The 17,026-nt window shown below is 42.1% G+C and overlaps 1 protein-coding gene across 3 annotated transcripts in view; it reads right to left on the reverse strand.

The window, feature by feature from the left end:
* The window catches only part of CROT (Carnitine O-octanoyltransferase), a 172,290-nt gene that overhangs the window by 88,025 nt on the left and 67,239 nt on the right, over positions 1–17,026 (reverse strand). For all 3 annotated transcript variants that reach the window (XM_071672036.1, XM_071672038.1, XM_071672037.1), the window contains exon 9: positions 12,564–12,688. In XM_071672036.1, the coding sequence (XP_071528137.1) occupies positions 12,564–12,688 (125 nt within the window). The remainder of the gene's footprint in view (positions 1–12,563; positions 12,689–17,026) is intronic.

The raw sequence follows: 17,026 nt of genomic DNA on the forward strand, positions 1-17,026 counted from the left end.
AGAGTTTTGGAAAGAGGGGCAAGTATGAAGTCTGTTGGGGATGAGAGAGCTTGGGAAGTGAGTCAGTTGTTGTTCGCTGATGATACAGCGCTGGTGGCTGATTCATGTGAGAAACTGCACAAGCTGGTGACTGAGTTTGGTAAAGTGTGTGAAAGAAGAAAGTTAAGAGTAAATGTGAATAAGAGCAAGGTTATTAGGTACAGTAGGGTTGAGGGTAAAGTCAATTGGGAGGTAAGTTTGAATGGAGAAAAACTGGAGGAAGTAAAGTGTTTTAGATATCTGGGAGTGGATCTGGCAGCGGATGGTACCATGGAAGCGGAAGTGGATCATAGGGTGGGGGAGGGGGCAAAATCCTGGAAGCCTTGAAGAATGTGTGGAAGTCGAAATCATTATCTCGGAAAGCAAAAATGGGTATGTTTGAAGGAATAGTGGTTCCAACAATTTTGTATGGTTGCGAGGCATGGGCTATGGATAGAGTTGTGCGCAGGAGGGTGGATGTGCTGGAAATGAGATGTTTGAGGACAATGTGTGGTGTGAGGTGGTTTGATCGAGTAAGTAACGTAAGGGTAAGAGAGATGTGTGGAAATAAAAAAAGCGTGGTTGAGAGAGCAGAAGAGGGTGTTTTGAAATGGTTTGGGCACATGGAGAAAATGAGTGAGGAAAGATTGACCAAGAGGATATATGTGTCGGAGGTGGAGGGAAGGAGGAGAAGTGGGAGACCAAATTGGAGGTGGAAAGAAGGAGTGAAAAAGATTTTGAGTGATCGGGGCCTGAATATGCAGGAGGGTGAAAGGAGGGCAAGGAATAGAGTGAATTGGATCGATGTGGTATACCGGGGTTGACGTGCTGTCAGTGGATTGAATCAGGGCATGTGAAGCGTCTTGGGTAAACCATAGAAAGCTGTGTAGGTATGTATATTTGCGTGTGTGGACGTGTATGTATATACATGCGTATGGGGGTGGGTTGGGCCATTTCTTTCATCTGTTTCCTTGTGCTACCTCGCAAACACGGGCGACAGCAACAAAGCAAATAAAAAAAAAAAAACATTGAGATGTATGGGTATGTATATTTGCGTGTGTGAACGTGTATGTATATACATGTGTATGGGGGTGGGTTGAGCCATTTCTTTCGTCTGTTTCCTTGCGCTACCTCGCAAACGCGGGAGACAGCGACAAAGCAAAATAATTAAAAAAAAATATATTCATTTATTATTTACTTTGCTTTGTCTCTGTCTCCCACATTAGTGAGGTAGCGCAAGGAAACAGACAAAAGAATGGCCCAACCCACCCACATACACATGTATACACATACACGTCCACACACGCAAATATACATACCTATACATCTCGATGTACACATACATATACACACACAGACATTTACATATATACACATGTACATAATTCATACTGTCTGCCTTTATTTATTCCCATCGCCACCTCGCCACACATGGAATAACAACCCCCTCCCCCCTCATGTGTGCGAGGTAGCGCTAGGAAAAGACAACAAAGGCCCCATTCGTTCACACTCAGTCTCTAGCTGTCATGTAATAATGCACCGAAACCACAGCTCCCTTTCCACATCCAGGCTCCACAGAACTTTCCATGGTTTACCCCAGACGCTTCACATGCCCTGGTTCAATCCATTGATAGCACGTCGACCCAGGTATACCACATCGTTCCAATTCATTCTATTCCTTGCACGCCTTTCACCCTCCTGCATGTTCAGGCCCCAATCCCTCAAAATCTTTTTCACTCCATCTTTCCACCTCCAATTTGGTCTCCCACTTCTCCTCCTTCCCTCCACCTCCGACACATATATCCTCTTGGTCAATCTTTCCTCACTCATTCTCTCCATGTGACCAAACCATTTCAAAACACCCTCTTCTGCTCTCTCAACCACACTCTTTTTATTTCCACACACTCTCTTACTCTTACATTACTTACTCGATCAAACCACCTCACACCACATATTGTCCTCAAACATCTCATTTCCAGCACATCTACCCTCCTGCACACAACTCTATCCATAGCCCATGTCTCGCAACCATACAACATTGTTGGAACCACTATTCCTTCAAACATACCCATTTTTGCTTTCCAAGATAATGTTCTCGACTTCCAAACATTCTTCAAGGCTCCCAGAATTTTCGGCCCCTCCCCTACCCTATGATTCACTTCCACTTCCATGGTTCCATCTGCTGCCAGATCCACTCCCAGATATCTAAAACACTTTACTTCCTCCAGTTTTTCTCCATTCAAACTTACCTCCCAATTTACTTGACCCTCAACCTTACTGTACCTTGCTCTTATTCACATTTACTCTTAACTTTCTTCTTCACACACTTTACCAAACTCAGTCACCGGCTTCTGCAGTTTCTCACATGAATCAGCCACCAGCGCTGTATCATCAGCGAACAACATAAATATATAGAGGAAAGTGATTGGTTCTCAGTGAATGTAGGTTTGCGGCAGGGGTGTGTGATGTCTCCATGGTTGTTTAATTTGTTTATGGATGGGGTTGTTAGGGAGGTGAATGCAAGAGTTTTGGAAAGAGGGGCAAGTATGAAGTCTGTTGGGGATGAGAGAGCTTGGGAAGTGAGTCAGTTGTTGTTCGCTGATGATACAGCGCTGGTGGCTGATTCATGTGAGAAACTGCACAAGCTGGTGACTGAGTTTGGTAAAGTGTGTGAAAGAAGAAAGTTAAGAGTAAATGTGAATAAGAGCAAGGTTATTAGGTACAGTAGGGTTGAGGGTCAAGTCAATTGGGAGGTGAGTTTGAATGGAGAAAAACTGGAGGAAGTGAAGTGTTTTAGATATCTGGGAGTGGATCTGGCAGCGGATGGAATCATGGAAGCGGAAGTGGATCATAGGGTGGGGGAGGGGGCGAAAATTCTGGGAGCCTTGAAGAATGTGTGGAAGTCGAGAACATTATCTCGGAAAGCAAAAATGGGTATGTTTGAAGGAATAGTGGTTCCAACAATGTTGTATGGTTGCGAGGCGTGGGCTATGGATAGAGTTGTGCGCAGGAGGATGGATGTGCTGGAAATGAGATGTTTGAGGACAATATGTGGTGTGAGGTGGTTTGATCGAGTAAGTAACGTAAGGGTAAGAGAGATGTGTGGAAATAAAAAGAGCGTGGTTGAGAGAGCAGAAGAGGGTGTTTTGAAATGGTTCGGGCACATGGAGAGAATGAGTGAGGAAAGATTGACCAAGAGAATATATGTGTCGGAGGTGGAGGGAACGAGGAGAAGAGGGAGACCAAATTGGAGGTGGAAAGATGGAGTGAAAAAGATTTTGTGTGATCGGGGCCTGAACATGCAGGAGGGTGAAAGGAGGGCAAGGAATAGAGTGATTTGGAGCGATGTGGTATACCGGGGTTGACGCGCTGGCAGTGGATTGAATCAAGGCATGTGAAGGGTCTGGGGTAAACCATGGAAAGCTGTGTAGGTATGTATATTTGCGTGTGTGGACGTATGTATATACATGTGTATGGGGGTGGGTTGGGCCATTTCTTTTGTCTGTTTCCTTGCGCTACCTCGCAAACGCGGGAGACAGCTACAAAAAAAAAAAAATATATATATATATATATATATATATATATATATATATATAGCAGGGGGCCAGAAATCCTCCCCTCCTTGTATTTTTTTAACTTTCTAAAATGGGAAACAGAAGAAGGAGTCACGCGGGGAGTGCTCATCCTCCTCGAAGGCTCAGACTGGGGTGTCTAAATGTGTGTGGATGTAACCAAGATGTGAAAAAAGGAGAGATAGGTAGTATGTTTGAGGAAAGGAACCTGGATGTTTTGGCTCTGAGTGAAACGAAGCTCAAGGGTAAAGGGGAAGAGTGGTTTGGGAATGTCTTGGAAGTAATGTCAGGGGTAAGTGAGAGGACAAGAGTAAGGGAAGGAGTAGCACTACTCCTGAAACAGGAGTTGTGGGAGTATGTGATAGAATGTAAGAAAATAAATTCTCGATTAATATGGGTAAAACTGAAAGTTGATGGAGAGAGATGGGTGATTATTGGTGCATATGCACCTGGGCATGAGAAGAAAGATCATGAGAGGCGAGTGTTTTGGGAGCAGCTGAATGAGTGTGTTAGTGGTTTTGATGCACGAGACCGGGTTATAGTGATGGGTGATTTGAATGCAAAGGTGAGTAATGTGGCAGTTGAGGGAATAATTGGTATACATGGGGTGTTCAGTGTTGTAAATGGAAATGGTGAAGAGCTTGTAGATTTATGTGCTGAAAAAGGACTGGTGATTGGGAATACCTGCTTTAAAAAGCGAGATATACATAAGTATACGTATGTAAGTGGGAGAGATGGCCAGAGAGCGTTATTGGATTACGTGTTAATTGACAGGCTTGCGAAAGAGAGACTTTTGGATGTTAATGTGCTGAGAGGTGCAAATGGAGGGATGTCTGATCATTATCTTGTGGAGGCTAAGGTGAAGATTTGTATGGGTTTTCAGAAAAGAAGAGTGAATGTTGGGGTGAAGAGGGTGGTGAGAGTAAGTGAGCTTGGGAAGGAGACTTGTGTGAGGAAGTACCAGGAGAGACTGAGTACAGAATGGAAAAAGGTGAGAACAATGGAAGTAAGGGGAGTGGGGGAGGAATGGGATGTATTTAGGGAATCAGTGATGGATTGCGCAAAAGATGCTTGTGGCATGAGAAGAGTGGGAGGTGGGTTGATTAGAAAGGGTAGTGAGTGGTGGGATGAAGAAGTAAGATTATTAGTGAAAGAGAAGAGAGAGGAATTTGGACGATTTTTGCAGGGAAAAAATGCAATTGAGTGGGAGATGTATAAAAGAAAGAGACACGAGGTCAAGAGAAAGGTGCAAGAGGTGAAAAAGAGGGCAAATGAGAGTTGGGGTGAGAGAGTATCATTAAATTTTAGGGAGAATAAAAAGATGTTCTGGAAGGAGGTAAATAAAGTGCGTAAGACAAGGAAGCAAATGGGAACTTCAGTGAAGGGCGCAAATGGGGAGGTGATAACAAGTAGTGGTGATGTGAGAAGGAGATGGAGTGAGTATTTTGAAGGTTTGTTGAATGTGTTTGATGATAGAGTGGCAGATATAGGGTGTTTTGGTCGAGGTGGTGTGCAAAGTGAGAGGGTTAGGGAAAATGATTTGGTAAACAGAGAAGAGGTAGTAAAAGCTTTGAGGAAGATGAAAGCCGGCAAGGCAGCAGGTTTGGATGGTATTGCAGTGGAATTTATTAAAAAAGGGGGTGACCGTATTGTTGACTGGTTGGTAAGGTTATTTAATGTATGTATGACTCATGGTGAGGTGCCTGAGGATTGGCGGAATGCGTGCATAGTGCCATTGTACAAAGGCAAAGGGGATAAGAGTGAGTGCTCAAATTACAGAGGTATAAGTTTGTTGAGTATTCCTGGTAAATTATATGGGAGGGTATTGATTGAGAGGGTGAAGGCATGTACAGAGCATCAGATTGGGGAAGAGCAGTGTGGTTTCAGAAGTGGTAGAGGATGTGTGGATCAGGTGTTTGCTTTGAAGAATGTATGTGAGAAATACTTAGAAAAGCAAATGGATTTGTATGCAGCATTTATGGATCTGGAGAAGGCATATGATAGAGTTGATAGAGATGCTCTGTGGAAGGTATTAAGAATATATGGTGTGGGAGGCAAGTTGTTAGAAGCAGTGAAAAGTTTTTATCGAGGATGTAAGGCATGTGTACGTGTAGGAAGAGAGGAAAGTGATTGGTTCTCAGTGAATATAGGTTTGCGGCAGGGGTGTGTGATGTCTCCATGGTTGTGTAATTTGTTTATGGATGGGGTTGTTAGGGAGGTGAATGCAAGAGTTTTGGAAAGAGGGGCAAGTATGAAGTCTGTTGGGGATGAGAGAGCTTGGGAAGTGAGTCAGTTGTTGTTCGCTGATGATACAGCGCTGGTGGCTGATTCATGTGAGAAACTGCACAAGCTGGTGACTGAGTTTGGTAAAGTGTGTGAAAGAAGAAAGTTAAGAGTAAATGTGAATAAGAGCAAGGTTAATAGGTACAGTAGGGTTGAGGGTCAAGTCAATTGGGAGGTAAGTTTGAATGGAGAAAAACTGGAGGAAGTAAAGTGTTTTAGATATCTGGGAGTGGATCTGGCAGCGGATGGAACCATGGAAGCAGAAGTGGATCATAGGGTGGGGGAGGGGGTGAAAATTCTGGGAGCCTTGAAGAATGTGTGGAAGTCGAGAACATTATCTCGGAAAGCAAAAATGGGTATGTTTGAAGGAATAGTGGTTCCAACAATGATGTATGGTTGCGAGGCGTGGGCTATGGATAGAGTTGTGCGCAGGAGGATGGATGTGCTGGAAATGAGATGTTTGAGGACAATGTGTGGTGTGAGGTGGTTTGATCGAGTGAGTAACGTAAGGGTAAGAGAGATGTGTGGAAATAAAAAGAGCGTGGTTGAGAGAGCAGAAGAGGGTGTTTTGAAATGGTTTGGGCACATGGAGAGAATGAGTGAGGAAAGATTGACCAAGAGGATATATGTGTCGGAGGTGGAGGGAACGAGGAGAAGTGGGAGACCAAATTGGAGGTGGAAAGATGGAGTGAATAAGATTTTGCATGATCGGGGCCTGAACATGCAGGAGGGTGAAAGGAGGGCATGGAATAGAGTGAATTGGATCGATGTGGTATACCGGGGTTGACGTGCTGTCACTGGATTGAATCAGGGCATGTGAAGCGTCTGGGGTAAACCATGGAAAGCTGTGTAGGTATGTATATTTGCGTGTGTGGACGTATGTATATACATGTGTATGGGGTGGGTTGGGCCATTTCTTTCGTCTGTTTCCTTGCGCTACCTCGCAAACACGGGAGACAGCGGCAAAAAAAAAAAAAAAATATATATATATATATATATATATATATATATATATATATATATATATATATATATATATATATATATATATATATATATATTTAGGGTATCAGTGATGGATTGCACAAAAGATGCTTGTGGCATGAGAAGAGTGGGAGGTGGGTTGATTAGAAAGGGTAGTGAGTGGTGGGATGAAGAAGTAAGATTATTAGTGAAAGAGAAGAGAGAGGCATTCGGATGATTTTTGCAGGCAAAAAATGCAATTGAGTGGAAGATGTATAAAAGAAAGAGACAGGAGGTCAAGAGAAAGGTGCAAGAGGTGAAAAAAAGGGCAAATGAGAGTTGGGGTGAGAGAGTATCATTAAATTTTAGGGAGAATAAAAAGATGTTCTGGAAGGAGGTAAATAAAGTGCGTAAGACAAGGGAGCAAATGGGAACTTCAGTGAAGGGTGCAAATGGGGAGGTGATAACAAGTAGTGGTGATGTGAGAAGGATACGGAGTGAGTATTTTGAAGGTTTGTTGAATGTGTTTGATGATAGAGTGGTAGATATAGGGTGTTTTGGTCGAGGTGGTGTGCAAAGTGAGAGGGTTAGGGAAAATGATTTGGTAAACAGAGAAGAGGTAGTAAAAGCTTTGCAGAAGATGAAAGCTGGCAAGGCAGCAGGTTTGGATGGCATTGCATTGGAATTTATTAAAAAAGGGGGTGACTGTATTATTGACTGGTTGGTAAGGTTATTTAATGTATGTATGACTCATGGTGAGGTGCCTGAGGATTGGCGGAATGCGTGCATAGTGCCATTGTACAAAGGCAAAGGGGATAGGAGTGAGTGCTCAAATTACAGAGGTATAAGTTTGTTGAGTATTCCTGGTAAATTATATGGGAGGGTATTGATTGAGAGGGTGAAGGGATGTACAGAGCATCAGATTGGGGAAGAGCAGTGTGGTTTCAGAAGTGGTAGAGGATGTGTGGATCAGGTGTTTGCTTTGAAGAATGTATGTGAGAAATACTTAGAAAAGCAAATGGATTTGTATGCAGCATTTATGGATCTGGAGAAGGCATATGATAGAGTTGATAGAGATGCTCTGTGGAAGGTATTAAGAATATATGGTGTGGGAGGCAAGTTGTTAGAAGCAGTGAAAAGTTTTTATCGAGGATGTAAGGCATGTGTACGTGTAGGAAGAGAGGAAAGTGATTGGTTCTCAGTGAATGTAGGTTTGCGGCAGGGGTGTGTGATGTCTCCATGGTTGTTTAATTTGTTTATGGATGGGGTTGTTAGGGAGGTAAATGCAAGAGTTTTGGAAAGAGGGGCAAGTATGAAGTCTGTTGGGGATGAGAGAGCTTGGGAAGTGAGTCAGTTGTTGTTCGCTGATGATACAGCGCTGGTGGCTGATTCATGTGAGAAACTGCAGAAGCTGGTGACTGAGTTTGGTAGTGTGGAAGAAGAAAGTTAAGAGTAAATGTGAATAAGAGCAAGGTTATTAGGTACAGTAGGGTTGAGGGTCAAGTCAATTGGGAGGTGAGTTTGAATGGAGAAAAACTGGAGGAAGTGAAGTGTTTTAGATATCTGGGAGTGGATCTGGCAGCGGATGGAACGATGGAAGCGGAAGTGGATCATAGGGTGGGGGAGGGGGCGAAAATTCTGGGGGCCTTGAAGAATGTGTGGAAGTCGAGAACATTATCTCGGAAAGCAAAAATGGGTATGTTTGAAGGAATAGTGGTTCCAACAATGATGTATGGTTGCGAGGCGTGGGCTATGGATAGAGTTGTGCGCAGGAGGATGGATGTGCTGGAAATGAGATGTTTGAGGACAATGTGTGGTGTGAGGTGGTTTGATCGAGTGAGTAACGTAAGGGTAAGAGAGATGTGTGGAAATAAAAAGAGCGTGGTTGAGAGAGCAGAAGAGGGTGTTTTGAAGTGGTTTGGGCACATGGAGAGAATGAGTGAGGAAAGATTGACCAAGAGGATATATGTGTCGGAGGTGGAGGGAACGAGGAGAAGAGGGAGACCAAATTGGAGGTGGAAAGATGGAGTGAAAAAGATTTTGTGTGATCGGGGCCTGAACATGCAGGAGGGTGAAAGGAGGGCAAGGAATAGAGTGAATTGGATCGATGTGGTATACCGGGGTTGACGTGCTGTCAGTGGATTGAATCAAGGCATGTGAAGCGTCTGGGGTAAACCATGGAAAGCTGTGTAGGTATGTATATTTGCGTGTGTGGATGTATGTATATACATGTGTATGGGGGGTTGGGCCATTTCTTTCGTCTGTTTCCTTGCGCTACCTCGCAAACGCGGGAGACAGCGACAAAGTATAATAAATAAATAAATAAAATATTATTATCATTATCATTATCATTACTATACATAAATGTTTCCCACATCAGTGAACTAGCACCAGGAAAGAGACAAAGAATGGCCCATCCACTTATATACACATATATACATATACATAAATGCTCACATACGCACATATACATACATATATATATCAACATATACATACCTATACATACATATTCGCAGAAATTACATACATACAAATGTACATATTCATACTTGCTTGCCTTCATCCATTCACGTCGCTACCCCACCCTACAGAAAAACAGCATCCCTATACTTGATTGTTGTTTCCTGCGCCAGCAAGGTAGCACCAGGAAACAGATTAAGAAAGACCCATCCACTCATATACTTACATATATACATACACACACATAAATGTACACATACATATGAACATATACATACATGCATTTTTCATCTGCTTCCTGGCACTACCTCACTGATGAAGGAAACAGCGATCAAGTATAATATATAAATGTATAAAAAGAAAGAGGACCATGAGGAGGCACACAATTGCAGACTGGTTTCCCTATCTAGTGTGGTCTGTAAGGTAGTGGATAAGATAATCAGAAAGCTAATGGATGATTTCTTGCAGTGGAAAATTTAGCTGAGTGAGAGACAACACAGTTTCAGGGAAAGGTCACACATAATGAGCCTCTCAGATTTCTATAAGAAGGTCAGGTTTGTCTTAGACAAAAGAGAAAGCTGGGTAAATTGTCTCTCTCTCTCTGGACTAGCAGAAAGAACTTGACCCTGCAACACATAAGGAGGTTAATAATAAAGTTTAATCAATGGGCATGAACAAGGGGCAGACTCCTCTTATAGACAAAAGAATATCTTATTGAAAGGATACAAAGGAAGCATATCAAGGAGGCCTTCTCGAAACAAGCTGAGCTCACCAGAACTAGCTTTTATAATGACATGCTAAAAGGATTGGACCCCTATTTGGTAAATGATGCCAAGGCCATACGGGATGTGATAAGTTAAGATAAATGCATCAACTTACAAGGGACCTAAACAAACTAAAAAGTTGGTGTAATACATGGTAATGCAAATCAAATTGAGTATATGTAATAAGGATGGACACAGTGAAAGATGGCCTCAAAATCATTATCATCTAACAGGAAATAAGCTGCAGGAATTTGTGTGCAAGAGACACTTTAGAAATGCCATCATTCTTAACCTATCACCTGAGTCCCATATTAGAACAGTAAGGGAGATAAAAATAACAGAATAGCATACAAGTATATGAATAAAAAAATACTAAGAAAGCTTATCATATCCTACATTAGGCCAAGACTAGAATATGCTTCTCAACCTTCTGCATTCAACGAAGCACAAAATAACTTGTAGAAATGGCCCATAGGAGGGTAACAAAGATTTTTTCATACTTGTTCATTGTTTCCTGTTTTAATGAGATAGCATCAGGAACAGACAAAGAGAGAAGGCATTCACTCGCATCCATTCTCTAGCTGTATTGTGAAATGCATCAAAACCACAGCCCTCTATTAAATACCAGGCACTACATCCTTTTCCATGGTTTCCTTCAGCTGCTTCAAAATTGTGGATCAGTCCAAAGACAGCACATCAACCCCTGTATACTACATCACTCCAGTTCACCATATCTAGTGCACACCTATCAAACTTCAGGATGTTCATGCCCTAAATCACTCAAAATATTTTTCACACCATCCTTCCATTTCCAATTTGGTCTCTCTTTTCTCTCTGTCCCTTCCATTCCCAACACATAGATCCACTATGTCAACCTTTCTTCACTCTTTTTCTCCATATGTCCAATCCATTTCAGCACACCCTCTTCAGCTCTCTCAACCACACTCTTCCTATTACTATACCTCTCTTATCCTATTACCATTCACTTGATCAAACCACCTCACACCACATATTGTCCTTAACATTTCATTTCCGAACACATCAACCCTCCTTTACATATCCTTATATATCACCCATGACTTGCATCCACACAACATCACTGGGACTACTGTACCCTCAAACATACCCGTTTTTGCCCTGCCAGGTGATAACCTCTCTTTCCACATATTTCCCAATACCCCTTCACCCACGCCATGACTCACTTCTGCTTCCATGGTTCCATTCTCTGCCATGTCCACTTCCAGGTACCTTCACCAATACAAATCCTCTCCAGTTAACCTCACATCCCAACTAACCTGTTCCTTTACCCTGCTAAACCTATCAACTTTGCTTTTGTTCACATTTACTCTCAACTTCTTTTCACACACTCTCCCAAACTCAGTCACTAACTTCTGTAATTTCTCACTAAAATCTGCAACCAGTGCTGTGTAATCAGCAAATAATGGACTCGCATAACTCGCATAACAGGCCCCCCACCTCATCCTTGACACAAAGCATACTTGCCCCCCTCTCCAACCATTTTACCTCCCTCACCACCCGATTCACAAACAAATTAAACAAACATAGTGACATCATTCGCCCCTGCTTTAGACCCACCTTCACCAGGAATCACTTACTCTCCTCCTTTCCTACTCATACATATGCCTTATACCTAAATAAAAACTTCTCACCACTTCTAGTAGCATTTCTCCCACACCATACATTCACAAGACCTTCCACAAGGCACTTCTATCAACCCTATCATATGCTTTCTCCAGGCTCATAAATGCCACTTACAAATCCTTCTCTTTCTCCAAGTATTTCCCTACACACATCCTTTAAAGCAAACACTTAATCCATACACATACCAAAGGTACTACCTGAGTTAAGATAGCTGAGTTCCTAGGAAAGTTTGCAGGTCTTAAATCTGTACACCATGGAAGAGATAAGAGTAAGGGATGATCTGAGCACAGCCTTTATACCTCTAAACCAGCTTGATGATGCACACAGAAGAGTTCTTTGAAAGTTACTGGGATATAGCAATCAAATCCCATAATAAAAAATTAAGCAAAACACTTGTTAGAAAAGGTGCATAGAAGTAATCTGATACCAGAAGAGAAGCAGATAAGTATGGAATAGACTGAGTTTAAGACTGTGAAAGTGAATGGCACACATTAGACTAAAAAGTTGTATGATAGTAGAGTTCAAGATATGGGGCCTTATGAGTAAGGAACTCCCTCCAACCTACTCAAGTCTCATATTTATTGTGGCTGTCTTAAGGGAAAATAGATTTTATCTTCTGCTAAATTCATCATCTTATTTTAAGTGAATGTTTATGATTCCTTCTTCTACTGTAACAGCAAACACTAAATGAGGAATTTCTTGAGTAAATACAACCAAAGTTACCAAGTGGGATTCTAACAAATTTGAAGGTTCTGTAACTACCATCCTGTTTCACAAGTAAGAAATATAATGCACACAAGTCACTACTTTCAAATCATGCATAATGAAAGAGTTATACCTTAGCCCAATTCTCCCTTCTGTCACACGTCAAAATGCTTAGACCAGGCCCAGAACCCAAGTTGTCGCTTGTTTCACGAATGTACCTTATTTGTACTTCCAGCTCTGGTGGGGACAGGGGCTTACCTATTGAAAAATTCAAATATATCTTATTAGAAATTCTACAGAACACTAAAAATTACATGTTTATTGTTATCATAACTACAAAAAATATACATGTTACTTGTAATCTTAAATTAAATATCTCTGTCATCAATAACAATCAAAGTTAGAGTACATAATATCGAATCTGCATTCAAGCATCATTGCTGACCCTATATAGAAGCAATATGAGACTCCATCTTCACATCTTTTTCCAAGACTTCACTCCAAGATGTGTTAAATGGCAAACTCAAACAACCTAATGATCTTACTAAATTCATAACTTTCTCCCTAGTGTCCAAGCTCCTCAACATACCATGATGTTAGTCTATCCTTGAATGAGAAAGGAATTGGAGTTAATGAGAGACACCTTTTGAGATGTCAGGTGAGCCTCAGAATATAGACTAAATGACATGCATCCTCACCTGGTTGTTAAAGAATACATACATGATTTATTTTCGATCTTATTATATTTTGTCGCTGTCTCCCGTGTCAGCAAGGTAGTGCAAGGATACACACGAAAGAATGGCCCATGTATATACATAAATGCCCACACATGCACATATACATACCTATACATTTCAACGTATGCATACATATACATATATACACATGTACATATTCATACTTGCTGCCTTCATCCATTCCCACTGCAACGATGCCACACATGAAATGGCACCCCCCCCCCCCCACGTGCACGCAAGTTAGCGCTAGGAAAGGACCACAAAGGCCACATTCGTTCACAATCAGTCTCTAGATGTCATATGTAATGCACCAAAACCACAGCTCCCTTTGCACATCAAGTCCCTACAAAACTTTCCATGGTTTACGCCAGACGCTTCACATGCCCTGATTCAATCCACTGACAGCACGTCAACCCTGGTATACCACATCATTCCAATTCACTCTATTTCTTGAACACCTTTCAGCCTCCTGTATGTTTAGGCCAAGATCACTCAAAATATTTCTTCACTTCATCCTTCCATTTCCAATTTGGTCTCCAACTTCTTATTCCCTCCACCTCTGACACATATATCTCCTTTGTCAATTTTCCTCACTCATTCTCTCCTTATCACCAAACCATTTCAATACACCCTCTTCTGCACTCTCAACCACACTCTTTTTATTACCACACATCTCTCCTACCCTTTCATTATTTACTTGATCAAACCACCTCACACCACATATTGTCCTCAAACACCTCATTTCCAACACAGTGATGGCTTGCACAAAAGATGCTTGTTGCATGAGAAGTGTGTGAGGTGGGCAGATTAGAAAGGGTAGTGAGTGGTGGGATGAAGAAGTAAGATTATTAGTGAAAGAGAAGAGAGAAGCATTTGGACGATTTTTGCAGGGAAACAATGCAAATGACTGGGAGATGTATAAAAGAAAGCAGCAGGAGGTCAAGAGAAAGGTGCAAGAGGTGAAAAAGAAGGCAAATGAGAGTCGGGGTGAGATAGTATCATTAAATTTTACGGAAAATACAAAGATATTTTGGAAGGAGGTAAATAAAGTGCGTAAGACAAAGGAACAAATGGTAACATCAGTGAAGGTGGCAAATGGAGAGGTGATAACACGTACTGGTGATGTGTGGAGACAAAGTGAGTATTCTGAAGGTCTGTTAAATGCGTTTGATGACAGAGTGGCAGATATAGGGCATTTTGGTTGAGGTGGTGTGCAGTGAGAGGGTCAGGGAGGGTGATTTGGTAACAGAGAAGAGGTAGTAAAAGCTTTGCGGAAAATGAAAGCTGGCAAGGTAGCGGGTTTGGATGGTATTGCAGTGGAATTTATTAAAAAAAAGGGGGTGACTGTGTTGGTGACTGGTTGGTAAGGTTATTCAGTGTATGTATGACTCATGGTGAGGTGCCTGAGAATTGGCAGAATGCTTGCATAGTGCCATTGTACAAAGGCAAAGGGGATAAAGGTGAGTGCTCAAATTACAGAGGCATAAGTTTGTTGAGTATTCCTGGGAAATTACATGGAAGGGTATTGACTGAGAGGGTGAAGGCATGTACAAAGCATCAGATTGGGGAAGAGCAGTGTGGTTTCAGATGTGGTAGAGGATGTGTGGATTAGGTGTTTGCTTTGAAGAATGTATGTGAAAAATACCTAGAAAAGCAAAGGGATTTGTATGTAGCATTTATGGATCTGGAAAAGGCATATGATAGAGTTGATAGAGATGCTCTGTGTTAGGTACCAAGAATATATGGTGTGGTAGGCAGGTTGTTAGCTACAGTGAAAAATCTTTATCGAGGACGTAAGGCATGTGTACGAGTAGGAAGAGAGGAAATGATTGGTTCTCAGTGAATGTTGGTTTGCGGCAGGGGTGCATGATGTCTCCAGGGTTGTTTAATTTGTTTATGGATGGGGTTGTTAGGGAGGTGAATGCAAGAGTTTTGGAAAGTATAGAGTCTGATGTGGATGAGAGAGCTTGGGAAGTGAGTCAGTTATTGTTCGATGATGATACAGCACTGGTGGATGATTCGAGTGAGAAATTGCAGAAGCTGGTGACTGAGTTTGGTAAAGTGTGTGAGAGAAGAAAGCTGAGAGTAAATGTGAATAAGAGCAAGGTTATTAGGTACAGTAGGGTTGAGGGACAACTCAATTGGGAGGTAAGTTTGAACGGAGAAAGACTGAAGAAAATGAAGTGTTTTAGATATCTGGGAGTGGATTTGGCAGCGGATGGAACCATGGAAGCTTAAGTGAGTCATAGGGTGGGGGAGAGGGCGAAAGTTCTGGGAGCACTGAAAAATGTGTGGAAGGCGAGAACGTTATCTCGTAAAGCAACAATGGTTATGTTCGAAGGAATAGTGGTTCCGACAATGTTATATGGTTGTGAGGCTTGGGCTATTGACAGAGCTGTGCAGAGGAGGGTGGATGTGCTGGAAATGAGATGTTTGAGGACAATATGTGGTGTGAGGTGGTTTGATTGAGTAAGTAATAACAGGGTAAGATATATGAGTGGTAATGAAAAGAATGTGGTTGACAGAGGAGAAGAGGGTGTTTTGAAATGGTTTGGTCACATGGAGAGAATGAGTGAGGAAAGATTGACCAAGAGGATTTTTATGTCAGAGGTGGACGGAACAAGGAGAAGTGGGAGACCAAATTGGAGGTGGAAGGATGGAGTGAAAAAGATTTTGAGTGATCGGGGCCTGAACATGCAGGAGGGTGAAAGGCGTTCAAGGAATAGTGTGAATTGGAACGATGTGGTATACCAGGGTCGACATGCTGTCAATGTATTGAACCAGGGCATGTGAAGCGTCTGGGGTAAACCATGGAAAGTTCTGTTGGGCCTGGATGTGGAAAGGGAGCTGTGGTTTCAGTGCATTATTACATGACAGCTAGAGACTGAGTGTGAACGAATGTGGCCTTTGTTGTCTGTGTGTGTATATATAAGTATACATTGAGATGTATAGGTATATATCTTTGCGTGTGTGGACGTGTATGTATGTACATGTGTATGTGGGTGGGTTGGCCATTCTTTCGTCTGTTTCCTTGCGTTACCTCGCTAACGCGGGAGACAGCGACAAAGTGAAATAAATACATGTATATACATAAACGTCCACACACACACACATATACATACCGATACATCTCAACGTGTACATATATATACACACACAGATATATACATATATACACATGTACATAATTCATACTGTCTGCCTTTACTCATTCCCGTTGCCACCCCGCCACACATGAACTGACAACCCCCTTCCCCCGCATGTGTGCGAGATAGCACTAGGAAAGACAACAAAGGGCACATTCCTTCACACTCAGTCTCTAGCTGTCATTTATAATGCACTGAAACCGCAGCTCCTTTTCCAAATCCAGGCCCTACAAAACTTTCCATGGTTTATCCTAGATGTTTCACATGCCCTGGTTCAATCCATTGACAGCATGTCGACCTCAGTAAACCACATCATTCCAATTCACTCTATTCCTTGCACGCCTTTCACCCTCCTGCATGTTCAGGCCCCGATCACTCAAAATCTTTTTCTTTCCATCTTTCCACCTCCACATGTATATGTGCATGTGTGTAGGTGTATGTATATACATGTGTATGTGGGTAGGTTGGGCCATTCTTTCGTCTGTTTCCTTGCGCTACCTCACTAACGCGGAAGACAGCAACAAAGTATAATAAATCAATAAATGGATATATATCTATATGTGGGTTTGAGAAATACTTAGAAAAACAGATGGATTTGTATGTAGCATCTATGGATCTGGAGAAGGCATATGATAGAGATGCTCTGTGGAAGGTATTAAGAATATATGGTGTGGGAGGTAAGATGGTAGAAGCAGTGAAAAGTTTTTATCAAG

The sequence above is a fragment of the Panulirus ornatus genome, chromosome 17, assembly GCF_036320965.1.
Source record: "Panulirus ornatus isolate Po-2019 chromosome 17, ASM3632096v1, whole genome shotgun sequence".
In the NCBI taxonomy this organism is placed as follows: Eukaryota; Metazoa; Arthropoda; class Malacostraca; order Decapoda; family Palinuridae; genus Panulirus; species Panulirus ornatus.